Source organism: Salvia splendens, chromosome 16 (genome assembly GCF_004379255.2).
Source record: "Salvia splendens isolate huo1 chromosome 16, SspV2, whole genome shotgun sequence".
In the NCBI taxonomy this organism is placed as follows: Eukaryota; Viridiplantae; Streptophyta; class Magnoliopsida; order Lamiales; family Lamiaceae; genus Salvia; species Salvia splendens.
In genome coordinates this window covers 33,221,557-33,237,524 of record NC_056047.1, presented here as the reverse complement: position 1 = coordinate 33,237,524, position 15,968 = coordinate 33,221,557, and the positions used below count along the sequence as shown (strand labels likewise).

Genomic DNA, 15,968 nt, shown 5'->3' with positions numbered 1-15,968 from the left:
CATCTTACTTTGAATTGGGTTTTTTAAATAATTGCTTATGGATTGGAATGGGGTATACAGTACGTGTATTTCTTTAATTGGTTTTACTTCTTTAATGGGTTTATCAATTTAATATTGTGAATCTTGGATTTAAAATGGAAGTGAGGGAATATATATGCAGTACGTGTAAATAAATGGGAGTACATTATTTCTTTCTTTTGGGCCTCTTAATTTATTTGGTTGGGCTTTTGTTTTAGATTTGGGCCTCATAAGTTAAATGGGAGGATGTATTAAATCTATGAGATCCATTTAAATCTTTGGGCTTTAATTTGTAATTGAAGGTATAAGGTGGAGAAAATAATTAAGACATGAGCTTTTAATTAAATCTTTGGGCTAATAACTAATTAAATCTTTGAGTAAAAATTTAATTAATTCCGGAATAGTTCAACGAATGAATAATTATATCCTAAGTCCGAAATAAATATAGTTGGAGGGAAAGTGGTTGCGTTAATTTAATTACTTTTATTAATTTTGGGGATTTTAATTCGATATCAAGAGGAAAATTACGAGGAGCCATCGGAGCGATTATTGGCGTAAACGGCCGAATAAGCGAAAAATTGAGAGAACAAGATAAAAGACTTCAAGTAGAGTGCATGCATTTTATTGATTTAATTGGAAAGTATGTTGATATATGTATTATATAAATTGTTAAAGGTGAATCATCGCAAGGGAATCGTGATCGCAAGGGAAAGAACGTAATTTCAAATTAAGCACTCGAGGTGGGCTTTCTTTTTAAATAAGGGCAATGCCCAAAGTATATTTTTATGTGAAAATGATATGAATATTTGTCATGCCGTGTTTTGTTTTATTCTATGGAACCTATCTGATGTGGCTTTTGCCATCAATGGATAATCGAATTCGGGTCTGTCTAGGGAGTGAGTCCCTATTCAGGCTAGTGTACACCTATGGAGATCGTGAGCCGTCTTTTGGGTCGGCCGGTCTAGTGACTTGGAATGTGGCCACATTCCTTGTCATCAATGGATCAGATATGGTAGACATCTATGGGAAAATGACTGATCAGTCGAATTTTACAATGGAAATGATTTTAGTGTCTCGAGCATTTTCAAAGTTAAACCCGAGGTCACTCAATGGTGGCGTGATAAATACTTTTTATAAAATGATTTCGGCATGAGTCCACTGAGTGCATCAAGTACTCAGCCCTGCTTTTCTTTTAAAAATTGCAGGTTGAGCGTGACGGGTGCGGTGGGTGTTGAGCAAGACCGTTGAAGAAATTAAGTGTTTAGAATGTGTCATGTCTTCACACGTGGCATATTCCTTCTCTCAAATGCTTCCGCTAAGTAGTTTTCATTCTTTTGAGCTCTTGTATCGTTAAATATTGTTTCTTTTGAGTTGTTGATCGTTGAGACACTCTGATTTTATTCGAGCTATTCCCATTTGTTTCGGGCTATGGTCGATTTGTGTTGTTTTCCCGTTTCTTCCCCGCTTCTTTAATCCTCCCCTAGTCGCGATCAACCGTGTTTTCTATCCTTAGAAAATGCGGGCATGACAAAGTGGTATCAGAGCAATTTTTCTTTCCGCTCTGGACCTGAGAGTCTTTTTCAGTCTTAGTCTAGACTTGTTCGCTAGACTAAAATAATAAATGAAATAAAATAAAAGAAGATAAAATAATAATTGTGTATTGAAGGCTCAACATCCCGCTTCGCCACTCTCAATCAAGAAAGAGGTAATTTATTTTTATGAAATTTTTTTTATGAGAAAGTTTTCATGAAAGGAGATGAGAAGCTATGGTTAGGAAAACAAAGTATGATTTACAATGGGATAGAAGAGAAAACAAAGAATGTTTTACAATGGGATAGAAGAGCTATGGTTATGAAAACAAAGTATGTTTTACAATGGGATAGAGGAGTTATGATTATAAAAAAATATATATATGTGTTTTGTGAGAAGATGAAAATCTATGGTGATAAAAAGATGTATGTCTGACAATGGGATGACTTGTTTATATGAAAAGATTTGATCAATAGAAAATGTTGTGTTTATGAATTGTTCGCAAATTTTTGAGTTTCGAGAAAAATAGTTATAGCTTTTTAGTTTGGAAAATGGAGCTATGGAAGTGTGATGATATTTATGTTATGAGGTGCAAAGTATGATGTGTTATTCTATGGAATGTTTTATACGATGGATGAAAGTTGATGCGAAAGTATATTTTAGTTTTGAGTCAAAACTTTTACTTTAAAAGTGAGATGTGGAAATTTTAGGAAAGTGTGAAAGAGTTTGAAAAAAGCTTTTGTGTCAAAATTTTATGAATGCAAATGTGAGGTGCGAAAGTGTTTAGCTATGAGATGTGAAAATGTTGTGTGTTTATCTTGTGGTATGAATTACGTTAATTGTGGTAGATGTTGAGATGAGAGATGATGAAGTATGTGGCGAACATAGAGTGCTTATGTTGTAGGCTAGATTGAATACACGCGAACCGTAGTTTTAAGTTGAGATAATCTATCACTTTCCCGAGTGACAAAAATGAACGAGAATCTGAAAGTGTGGGGCGAATCCCTTATTTATCAAAAATACGAGGCAAGGAAAATCGAAGAATGAGAAGAGAAGTCAGTATTATGATGTATGAAAAGATATGAAAGTGGTGAAGTTGGAATATGAACAATCATACTAACTCGTGTGCCTATGAAACAGAATGCCACCGAGACGTGGACGTGGAGATGGACGTGGACGTGGACGTGGTCCACGAGTAGGGCGCAATGGGGAGGAACGGTCCGAGGAGAGTGTTGGAAATCAACCCCCACCACCACCACCACCCCCACCTCCACCTCAAGAAAAAGGATACATCAAGACATTTTTGAAGCAAAACCCCCCACAGTTTGATGGACTTGGAGAGCCACCAAAGGCAGAGGCCTGGATACGCGCCCTCGAGCGTATATTCGAGTTTATGGAGTGCACAGATAGGGAACGTCTCGCTTGTGTGACTTTTCAATTAACTGGACCTGCCGATTTTTGGTGGGATACTAAGCGAAGAACAATGAACCCCGCACGCCGTGAGGCCCTGACATGGAATGAATTCAAAGAGGAGGTGTACAACAAGTACATTCCCATGAGCTATAGACGGGCAAAGATAGTTGAGTTCCACACCCTAAAACAAGGAAGCATGACGGTGACGGAGTACGACCGTGCTCTTTGAGAAATGCCTATCTGTTTGTTTAGCAAGGGAGTTGTCCCTACTAGACCTATTGAAATCGAATTCGGGTCTGACTAGGAAGTGAGTTCCTTCTCAGGCTAGTGTACACCACGTAGATCGTGCGCTATCTCTTCGAGTTGGCCGGTCTAGTGACTCTGAATGTGGCCGCATTCCTTGTCATGTATGTTGAGATTGTTGAGATGATGTTGTTGAGGTTGTTGAGATGATGATGTTGATGATTGCTTAGTGGGGAGTGAGTCCCTACTATGAGTTTAATCGAATTCGGGTCCTAGCAAGGGTGCGTCCCTACTCGGACTAGTGTACACGATGAGGACCGTGAGTCATCGAACGGGTTGGCCGGTTTTCGTGCTCGTGGAAAGTGGCCCCCCTTACACGGCACCCTAAAGAACAGATATGGCAGTTTCTTAAGTAAATCAAGGGGAAATGATTGTGTTTTGAAATGATGAGGAAATGATTTGAGGATGAGTAGAAAATTTGTGTTGGAAATATTTTAGTGCTTCTCGGCATTTTAAAGTGAAACCCGAGATTCACGCGATGGTGGCATGACATAACTGTTTTTATAAAATTGTTTTGGCATTTGTTCACTGAGTACATCAAGTACTCAGCCCTGCATGTGTTTTCCCTATGTGCAGGTTGAGCGGTGACGAGGGCGCTGGGTGTTGAGCATAAAAGTGAAGAATGTCTATCAAATGTCTAGAATATGTTGTGTCTTCATACGTGACATTATTCTACTCTCGAAATGCTTCCGCTGAATGTTGTTTCTTTTGAGTTTATGTATTGATGAGATATAATCCCTTTGAGTTCTTAATTGTTGAGATACTCTGATTTTATTCGAGCTATTCCCATTTATTTCGAGCTATGGTCGATTTGTGTTGTTTTCCCCTTTCTTCCCCGTTTCTTTAATCCTCCCCTAGTCGCGACCAACTGTGTTTTCTATCCTTAGAAAATGCGGGCGTGACAAAGTGGTATCAGAGCAATTTTTCTTTCCGCTTTGGACCCGAGAGTCTTTTTTTGTCTTAGTCTAGACTTGTTTCGCTAAACTAAAATAATAATGATAATAATTATGTATTGAAGGCTCAACATCCCACTTCGCCACGCTCAATCAAGAAAGAGGTAATTTATTTTATGAAAAATATTTATGAGAAAGTTTTCAGAAGCTATGGTTATGAAAAAAAAAGAGTATGTTTTACAATGGGATAGAAGAGCTATGGTTATGAAAAAAAGAGAGTATGTTTTACAATGGGATAGAAGAACTATGGTTATAAAAACAAAGTATGTTTTACAATGGGATAGAAGAGCTATGGTTATTAAAACAAAGTATGTTTTACAATGGGATAGATGAGCTGTGGTTATGAAAACAAATTATGTTTACAATGGGATAGAGGAGCTATGGTTATAAAAAATATATGTGTGTGTTTCGCGATATGTTATGCAATGGGGTGACTTGTCTTTTATGAAAAGATTTGATCAATGGAAAATGTTGTGTTTATAAATTGTTCGAAAATTTTTGAGTTTCGAGAAAATTAGTTTTAACTTTTTCGTTTGGAAAATTGAGCTATGGAAGTGTGGTGATATTTATGTTATGAGGTGCAAAATATGATGCGTTATTCTATGGAGTGTTTTATACGAGGGATGAAAGTTGATGCGAAAGTATGTTTTAGTTTTGAGTCAAAACTTTTACTTTAAAATTGAAAGTAAGATTGGAAATTTTTGAGGAAAAGGGCGAGAGTTTGAAGAAAGCTTTTGTGTCAAAATTTTATGAATGTAAATGTGAAGTGCGAAAGTGTTTTGCTATCGGATGTGAAAATGTTGTGTGTTTATCTTGTAGTATGAATGACGTTAATTGTGGTAGATGTTGAGATGTGAGATGATGAAGTATGTTGCGAACATAGAGTGCTTATGTTGTAAGCTAGACTGGGTACGCGCGAACCGTAGTTTTAAGTTGAAATATTCGATCACTTTCCCGAGTGACAAAAACGAACGAGAATCTGAAAATTTGGTGTGAACCCCTAATTTGTCAAGTCACGACGAGGCAAGGAGATCGAGAGTGCGAATGGAGGCCGGTGAACCATGAAACTTTTTCTATTCTTGGAATGGCGCGAAACGTTGGAGCAAGCTTGATGTGTGAACTACTTTTTTATTTCCTACGTTTTCCCTGAACGACAAGAACAAAAAGAATACGAGGAAGATTTCAAGAAGATGAGGATAGAGAAGACGAAATTAAGCTTCAAACACGAAAAAGGTGCGAGATAAGAAGAGCTGATGCTAAGTGATGTAGCTATACAATGACAAGAGATCATACTCGCGATGCAAAATAATATAACATTATCTCGCATAATTTTGCTAAAAGTGGCGACACGATGGAGACGACCTTTATAGCAGACAAAGAAGCACGAGGATTAAAATGTTTTATGAGAAACGCGCTTACAACATGCCAAGAATATTATTAAAATACAACTTGCAACTACAGTTATTAATTTTGACAAGACGAGGAAGCTGCTTGGAAATTAGAAGACAAGATGATGGAATTCTACATTCGAAGGATGTAAGCAAATTTCGGGACGAAATTTTTGTTAAGATGGGTAGATTGTAACACCCCAACTTTTTCTACCCTTTTTATTTGTTCTCGAAAGGACGTCGTTTACGCATCTGAAAATTTTTGGCCTTTATTTCTTTTGTCGAAAGAAGTATTTCATTTTTTTGGGCCTATAACAATTATTCATTTCCTATCCCAATTTATTTATTCCCAAGCCCAATTCTTTTAGCAACTATTTCAGCCCAATTTTGGAGAAGACCAAGTCAGGTTTTATTTCATCAATTTTGAGCTCTTCTCCACTTCCTTTTCGGTTACCACATTTGAGAAGGAGAAGGAAATCATATTTTAAATAAAGGAGCAAATCTCGGCCATATCTCCAACACACATATCTCCCCATGATTCCACGTTTTTCTTTTGCTCAACCAGTTCCAACAAAATCGAGAGAGGAAACCGAGAGACGAGGGGAGAAAAAAAAGTGAGGCAGCGGCAATGATCGACGGAGGAGAAATTTCTTGGATCGAATGGCGATAGGCAGCGTTGAAGCCATCGTGGTTCGGGCAGAGACTGTGGCAAATTGCAGCGGCGATGAGAGAAGAAGATAGGCGGAGAGTTGAGGCTTCGAGCTCGCCGACGGCGACGACAGAGTTACATTATTTGAACAAAACGAATTGGTAGAGAGATGAGTGATGGTGATCGAAAGAGGAAAGGAGATAGAGGCATGTGACGCGTTGAGAGTTCTTTCTATGAAATTGGAGACAAGAGAGTGAAGAGGGGATGACGAGAGATAGATGGAGGAGTGACAGCGGCGGTGAGATGCTGATAGGGACAGTGATGGCACTGCTCGTCTGCTCGACGAACCCCGAACAGCAGCAGCAGCAGCGACTGAGCAGCGGCATGGCAGGCTGTCCCGGCGGAGCAACAGCGCCCGATCAGCGGCTGCAGTGGGGAGACAACGGCTGTTCGGGGGCGGTGACTTCGCGGAGGAAGGACGACGGACAGCACGGGGAGTACGAACAACAGTAATCGCGAGAGAGAGAGGGAGACAGCGGTGGCCGCGAACTGAGGCTGGCCATGGCAGCAGCTATCTGCTCGACGGAGAGACAACGATGCTGTAAAATAAGAAAGAGAAGATGGAGAGATAAGCTAGACGGAGGAAGAGCTGGTGGGGAGACTTCAATGATATTCGAGATTTTCAATTGGGAAAAGTTAGGAGAGAGAGATCGACGAGTGAGGAAGAGATGGTTGTATTTTGATTTATGTTGTGTTGGGTCATATGATTGATTCAAGTGAATTGAATAAATAGTAGTATTGGGCTAAGTTTAATTTAGATGGGGCATGTGGTTGGAGTATTAAGACTAGTTGGCTGACACGAAAAAAATAAAGTGACGGAGGGAAGTAGTTATGTTTTATGCTGGAAACATTAAATTGTGTTGGGCCGGAGATAAGAAGCTCGGGTAGCCTCGGGAATAATTGGAAGAATGGAAGCATGGACTCAAGGAAGGATTTTCTCCGCGAACAAAATTGGAGTCGAAGTAAGGAGCTCAAATTCAGAAAATTAAACGAACGAGGTGGGCTTTCTTTTTAAATAAGGGCAATGCCCTAAGTATATTTTTATGTGAAAATGATATGAATATTTGTCATGCCGTGTTTTGTTTTATCTATGGAACCTATCTGATGTGGCTTTTGCCATCAATGGATAATCGAATTCGGGTCTGTCTAGGGAGTGAGTCCCTATTCAGGCTAGTGTACACCTATGGAGATCGTGAGCCGTCTTTTGGGTCGGCCGGTCTAGTGACTTGGAATGTGGCCACATTCCTTGTCATCAATGGATCAGATATGGTAGACATCTATGGGAAAATGACTGCAGTCACGAGTTTTACTATGGAAATGATTTTAGTGTCTTGGGCGATTTCTAAAGTTAAAACCCCAAGGTCACTCAATGGTGGCATGATAAATACTTTTATAAAATGTTTTCGGCATGAGTCCACTGAGTGCATCAAGTACTCAGCCCTGCATTTCTTTTTAAAAATGTGCAGGTTGAGCAGTGACGAGCGCGGTGGGTGTTGAGCATAAAAGTGAAGAATGTCTGTCTAGAATATGTTGTGTCTTCATACATAACATTATTCTACTCTCGAAATGCTTCCGCTAAATATTGTTTCTTTTGAGTTGTTGATTGTTGAGATACTCTGATTTTATTCGAGCTATTCCCATTTGTTTCGGGCTATGGTTGAGTTGTGTTGTTTTCCCCTTTCTTCCCCGCTTCTTTAATCCTCCCCTAGTCGCGATCAACCGTGTTTCCTATCCTTAGAAAATGCGGGCGTGACAAACAAATCATACATATGGATCTATTTGACTGATTATGGGATTAATTATCTACATGTTAAACAATCAATTGCATACAAGAACACATACAATTCATGTAAAAGGAATTAAAACCTAGTTCATGAATTTCCTATGGTTTAGAATTACCGATCTGATTCTCCAAAGAATCGTCGATTGCTTGCACCTTCTCCACGTGATGTTCTTCGTACTCAACCACGAACCTTCTAATCTGTATCCCGAACTCAAATAATGACCTTTGGGTGGGCAAAGCTTGTCAGAATCGAAAAGGGCTTGATTAGAAAGAAGACAGAATATCAGTTTTGTCAAAAACCGATTTTTCGTCCACTCCCACAGGGGAGCACGAAAATTAACACTTAAATCTCTCATTTAATCTCCTTTCTAATCTCCTTTTATAAAGAGTTATGATGGGCCAGATTAGGGATCCATGGAGGTTGGACTTGGGCCAAACCTGTTGGACTTTTACTAATTAAATTGAGCCCCAATTTAATACAAGTCCAATAGAATATTATTATCATCCACTATAGTATAATAATATTGACTGCCCTCCAATCCCAAATTACGAGTAATCTGGGCTTTATCTCTTTAATTTATTATTTCCCGTATTTAAGATATAAATATCCATTAATTAATTTAAGTATGCTATTTGACTATAATTAATTAATATCTTTTTTTCAAGAGTTTTCTAGTTCAAAATCTTTATTTATTATTCTGGAATAAATTCCAACCGGCCGGGTTTCTGAATAATAAAACCTTTTTCGAACACCTCTTGAGGATATTATCAAACTGGACTCACCCAGCACACGATTCATTGCAATAACAATACTAGCACCTCTAGACATTAATCACCACTACCCAAGATATCAGGATTCTTGGATTGCGAAAAATCCGCACCATTTGATAAATCAAAGTAGTGCATAATCAATATCGTATGCTCAATGTTATATCAACAATGATTAAGAAATAACAATCACCGAGGCCTCGTCTTTCAGTAAATAGCAAGAAAGACTTATCTCAACTGTTAGATCATTCAGTGCTATACCACACCAGTGTCGTTTATTTCCTAAGGTAAGGAAACATGCGGACTGACACTGCAACCTTTCACGATAGGTAGCCAAAGCCTATCTAGGTTGTGAAATTCTATTTCTCTTCTACAAAGGACCGACTGCGTCACCTTCTGTGAACGTCGTTCACGACCAGTCTACTATGCAGAAGAATTAAGCTTATTTGCTTCTTATACATTTAAATGTTTGAGATACATCTTATAAATGCACAAGCAAACATCAATGCGACAAAATTACTTATTCTCGCATTGGGATAAAAGTGGATTGTAGAGTTTATTGTATACAAGCAATTCTATCCGTGCAACATGCTCGAAATATGCTTTTCAGTATACCAATTCTAACAGGTTTGTGGTGAAGGATTAGGGTTTTCTATTTGGGGTTGAGAGGAAGTTTCCCGGTCACCATTGTCGGCACCGGAACTGGAGGAGGAGGATGAAGTCGGGATTTGTTCAAGTAACATTGTCACTGGTAATGACGGTAGGTCTTGGTGAAGAGGATGATAACTTGGGCAAAGGTTTTGATCTTGGGAGAATTTAGATGAGAGCAAAAGGAATGTACTGTGGCGGCTTGGGTGAAAGTGGTATACGGATCTGAAATCTTGCTTTTATAATAATATCGCGGCTGTTAGGATTCTCGACTGTTGAGATCCCTGCGGCTGTTCAGATCCTTGTGACTCTTCACGTACAAACGTGCATTTTCAGAGTGCCACCTGGCTTAGCTTCTCTGATACGCTTCCTTCCTCTCTCCAGGACGTTCTGTCCAATGCGGCAGTTGGCGCTTCCTGACACCCTTTCAGTCACTGTGCACGTCCTTTCATCACCTGCCCTGATCAACGAAAGTACTGTACCACCAATTAAATTCGAATTGTACTGATCAAGTGGACAATTAATTCTGGACGACAACTCAAATAGTTCCACTTGATTAGCTTCCATCCTTACTTCCGACTTTTAATTTCTAAGAATTAAAGACTAACACACGAAAAATTATTTACACTAACTACAAAGGATTTGACTGAGTTCCCCTAGAATGTCACTTGATCAGTTTAATAAATCAAGAATTTGTCGCTTTGATCAAGCAGACTACTCATGAGTACCCGATCACTCCTTTTACCTTCTCACTGGACAAGATTAGGCAGGATCAGTGGAATTTCTTCCACTGTGCCCGCCTCGGTCTTGTCCCTGTAGGGCTCAACCCGATGACTCTTGACCACGAAGGAGAACGAATTGGGGGGGTCTTCTGGGAGTATGTTTGCCTCCTGTGTGTGCATTGTCTTGCAGATTTGGTTTGACTGGTTCTTGATACATTTGGTTAGACAGGCTCTTGAGGGTAACTGACGATGCAGGTAAAGATAATAGTTTTCTTGCAGGTGCAGGACTTTCCTCCAACATTCTTCTCAATGGGGCGGCTTGGTCAGGTGGTTTTTCGATCCTTGCCGGCTGAGTGATCTCTTTTAGCTTAGCTGGTCGTGGCGGCTTACAGAAATACATAATTGCCCATTCGATGGCTTGATTATCCATTTCCCCAGTCATCATTGCATCGAACCATTCAGCTGCTTCCTTCTTAAGCTGTTCATCTTCAATGGAGTCAGTGGTTGGTTTTTTGAAGAGTTTCTTTCCTAGATACTTTTGCTCCCAAGGTTTGATAGTATCTACCGATTGTATGTTCTCGCTGTCCTGTGGCTTTCTCACAGCTTTATCAACATCGAATGTAAGCTGTTCTCCATTAAAACCCAGATTCATCGTCCCATGGCGGACGTCGATGACTGTGTTGGTTGTAGATAGGAATGGCCTTCCCAAAAGGACTCCGGTAGACTCCTCCTGTGACATCCCTAACCCGAAACATGCATTTTTTTCGTCATTGTACATCATGTTAAGTGTGTACCATAGAGTAATTTTTCAAATATATATATATATATATATATAGTATAACAAAAATATTATACATATGAAATAATTAATTTTAAATGTGTTTGCAATACGTGTGTATATGTGCAATATACTATTAAGGTACATACTTATATATAAATTGCATGTTTATAGTAAATAAATTAAAATATATAGAAGTGTGTGAAACGTGTAATACATATATATGATTTAAGGTGTTTCTTTATAAATCCTTTAAGGATTGCGTGGCTTATGATTTTACTACGTGTAAGGATACGAAATTTGTGTATTATTATAATTTGGACACGTAAAGCAATATTGGTTATTAAATAATATAAAAAAAATTATGATGAGTCGGTCGCATAATCGACACTAAATCATTTATATAGCTTCTATATTTTAAACTTGTGGAGGAGGGAGAAAAATAAAAAGGGGGAAAGGAAAAGTAAGGGAACTACTGTCCGATTCATTTTGGCGAGGAGAAGGTCATATAGTGTGAGGTGATGTCGAAAGCTTGAGTAGAATATGCTATAATCAGGTGTGTATAAATCACACTTTTAGTTTTACATGTGTTATGTGGTTGATTGTTATATGTTGAATTGGAGTGAATTATTGGATTATATGGTGTGAAATTGATATGATTATGAATTGTTTGATTTTGATGGTCGAATATGATATGAATATTTGATTGCTGAAATGGACGTGTTTGTTTAGATATATTGGATAATTTGATGGAATATGATATGGATATGTTATTGGTGCAAAGGATATGTTTATGATACTGTTTATGTGAATCATTGGATTAAAGAGGATCTGTGACAGCCTTGTACTGGATCTGAAATTTTAGAGGGACCTATGAGTCCAAATACAGAGGGACCTTCGGGTCCAATTACAGAGGTGAGTCCAATTACAGAGAGACCTTCGGGCCATAGAGGAATCCCGGGCAGATACCAGGCTTGACTGTTACAGAATAATAAACTGAATAGAGTGGCATATGCATATGAATATGAACTGGTTTGTTTTTAAATTATGTTATATATTGTTTCTGATTATATGTATTGATAAAAGAATATGCTTGATGTTTGTATCATGTGAGACTAAAGGTGGAAATGTATATATACTGAGTTGTGGCTCATATAAACCACTAAATTTTTCAGGAATAAGATAGCAGTAAAGTTTTGACTGACATGGGTCATAGGAACTCCACATGTTATCAGGTTCGGCGGCTGACGCATATTAGCAACCTTCTCTTCCTCATCATTTTGCATGTAGATAAATGTATAGTATATAGAGTGGTGAGAGGGTTCCACTACGTTACAGGATATTTTGAAATATGTATCGGATAAGTGTTGGTTTGAACTTATATAATATGGGTGTTCTATGATTTATACACGTGTATTGATTGCTTTTATGATAAGGGATTTATTTATTATAAGAGTATACGTTAGAGGGGTTGAGGTGTGACAATTTAGGTGGTATCAGAGCGGGGATAGAATCCCGCTGGGACATGGCATTCATGAATATCATATGATACATTTCGGTTAGATGTTTCATTTGCATTTCAATTATCACAAACATGGGTCACTGAGGAGAGAAGGGTCAGCCGCCCTGCATCATCAATTAATAGTAGAAACATTTCGTATACATGTTGCATCATATGAGGATTACCTAGGCTTTTGGAACAAAAAGTACATGGACCAATGATGGGGCACAAAGGTAGAAATTTTAGAGAACTCCGAAAAATGGAATTGTTGACTTTATGAGACTACTGATCTGGCCGAGGCTGAGATATGGTTGAAAAGGATAGAGAACATGTGTTCAATCAGATGAGTTGTATGTCAGAAGAACGTTTTGATTATACAGTGTCTCTTCTTTGAAACAATATTTACTATTGGGAAGAAACAGTCCCACAAGCTATTATACAACCTTTGGTACTAAGTTCAGACGATTTTCTTAGAGAATTTAATGATAAATATATGCAAGAAGTGTATTGTGATGATGAAGTAAATAGAGATTCTGTCTTTAAACCAGAACTATGTTTGTTGTTGATTATGAGCTGTCATTGTTTCAGTATACACGGTTTATCTAGACTGCGTGGTGCGAGTTAATTCAGTTGAGCTGCCAGCGGATATTGATTCCCTTGTTCATACACAAATTTGGTATTATCACGGGAATAAATTGGTTGTCACTTCATCGAACTAAGGCAGCTTGTCATGTTAAAGAAATGTTAATATAATCATCGAAACGAGTTCGAGTGATATTTAATGGTATCGATCAATTGCAACTTGTTTTATATTAGCTACACCGGCTTTTTGATTTATCCGAAGTGGAAATCTCTCTGGAGTATCACCTGATCAAGAGACAAACTTCACTATTGAGTTACTACCAGGTACTACATTTATTTATATTCACAATTATCAAATGTCTTTATTAGAATTTCAGGAGTTTAAGAAACAGTTACAAGAGTTGTCAGACAAGAGATATGTATGACTCAATATTTTACTTTGGAAAGCATCAATATTATTTTTGAAGAAGAAGGACGACACACTGCGACTTTATATACACTATTGGAAGTCGAATCAAGTGACTGTGAAGAATAAATATCTATTACCGAGAATAGAAGATTTATTTGATCAATTTCAAGGTATGCAACTGTTTTCGAGTACGGATTTTCGATCAAGATACCATCAGTTGAAGATAGCTAAAGAGAATACTGCAGAGACACCATTTAAAACTCAGTACGACTATTATGAGTTTTGGTTATGCCTTTCAAATTAACTATTGCACCTACAATTATTTATGGCATTGATGAACGAAGTCTCTCAACCATTCCTATATCACTTAGTGATTATTTTTATTGACTTACTATTATATTTCACAAAGTACAGATGAGCATGTTAATAACTTGCAGTCAGTATTACAAGTTTTGCAAGATAAACATCGTATTGCAAGGTTGGGTAAGTGTAAGTCTAGCTAGATCATATGGTATTATTGGGACACATGGTATCAGGTTGAAGAATGGAAATGGATATACAGAATATTGAAGTATTTGTCAACTGAAAATGATTCTCGATTATGGTTGAATTGATTAAGAAGTTATTGCGGAAGAGTTCTCCTCTTATATAGAGTGAAGCATGTCAAAACAGTTTTGATAAGTTGAAGCATTGATTGACTATGTCGTCTATATTGGTTATTTCCACAAGTATATGATATTATGTTATTTACAGTAATGCACTGCAACGTGGATTTGGTTTTCTTCTATTAAAAAAATGGAAAGTTTATTGCTTATGCGTCAAGGACAATCACGAGTACATGAAGCTTCTTATTCTATTTCTGATCTGGATTTAGCAGTGAAGATTTGGCATCCTTATCTGCATGGAGAGACTTTTTGAATTTCGGCCGATCATGACAGATTGAAATATTTGATGAGTTAGAAGGAGTTGAATATGAGACTAAGACATTGGATGGAGTTTCTTAAAGAATATGATTACACCATCGTAATACCATCTTAAAAAGGCGAATGTTGTTACAGATGCTTTGAGTTACAAGTCAAGCTGAGTGATTACATATATACAAATATCATTATTAGAGTATTATTGTTGGTCGAAGAGGAAGAAGAAAGTCGTAGAGTTTGTTTCAAGGTGTTTGATATGTCAACAGGTTAAAGCATAACAGTGTGTACCTACAGGTTTGTTGAAGCCTTTAACTATTCTAGTCTCAAAATGAGAACACATTACCATAACTTTTGGTACAGGGTCACCGATAGTACATTTCTTACTTATAAGATGGCGTTGTTCGTTATATCACTTAGCTGAAAAGTACGCGAAAGATGCAGCACGATTATATGGTATTCTATCTTTTATGTCTAGAGGTCCGCAATTTACTATCTACGGAGACATGATTATATTTTAGTAATATTTTTCACCCTTAGAAAGATGGTAAGTCAGAGAGAACTATAAAGACGTTGGAAGAAATGTTTTGTGCTCGTGTTATTGAATTTCAGGGTTCATGGGATGAGTATATTCTGCTGATAAAGTTTGCTTATACTAACCAGTTTCATTTATGACACTGTATGAGACATTGTATGGTAGAAAATGTAGAAGTTCAGTATATAGAGATTCTAGAAGGACCAGAAATTATCCAGGAAATTGTTTCTAAGATTGATATCATTAAAAGCAGACTGAAGGCGACACAAGATAGACAGAAGAGTTATCATGATCAACATCGGAAAGAGATGGAATATGAGGTTGGAGATAAAGTTTTCTTGCGAGTCTCACCTTGGAAAGGAGTAATGCGATTTGGACATAAAGGTAAGCCGAGTCCTCGTTATATTGGGCCATATGATATTGTCGAAAGAGTTGGACCGTTAGCGTACATGTTAGCATTACCTCCAGAGTTAGAGCAGATTCATAATGTTTTCCACGTCAGTATGCTTCGACGTTATTGGTCTGATCCGTCACATGTTCTGAGAGATCCTGATATACAGATTTCTGAGAATCTGAGTTACATAGAGGAACCAGTTAATATTGTAGACCGACAGGTTAAACTATTGCAAAGAAAAGAGATCCCAATAGTTAAAGTTAGTTGGCGGAATCACAGGGTCGAAGAGGCTACTTAGGAAACTGAAGAAAAAATGAGAAATAACTATCCATATCTGTTTACGGGTTAGTGATTTTATTGGATGCATTAACTCATGGGAAAAGCGAATTTTGCAGACAAAATTCTTAAAGAGCGGAAGAATTGTGACATCCCTAACCCGAAACATGCATTTTTTTCGTCATTGTACATCATGTTAAGTGTGTACCATAGAGTAATTTTTCAAATATATATATATATATAGTATAACAAAAATATTATACATATGAAATAATTAATTTTAAATGTGTTTGCAATACGTGTGTATATGTGCAATATACTATTAAGGTACATACTTATAT

The 15,968-nt window shown here is 37.6% G+C and overlaps 1 protein-coding gene across 1 annotated transcript; it reads left to right on the top strand.

Annotated features, from left to right (window-relative positions):
- The first annotated feature begins 15,115 nt into the window (after positions 1-15,115).
- LOC121770519 lies at positions 15,116-15,649 on the top strand. Its single transcript, XM_042167233.1, has one exon. It carries the CDS (start codon positions 15,116-15,118, stop codon positions 15,647-15,649), a length of 534 nt encoding a protein of 177 aa, XP_042023167.1.
- Positions 15,650-15,968: the final 319 nt, after the last annotated feature.

Excerpts from the sequence above, each read along its gene's own strand:
- LOC121770519 (XM_042167233.1), top strand. The coding sequence starts at position 15,116 with ATGGTAGAAAATGTAGAAGTTCAGTATATAGAGATTCTAGAAGGACCA.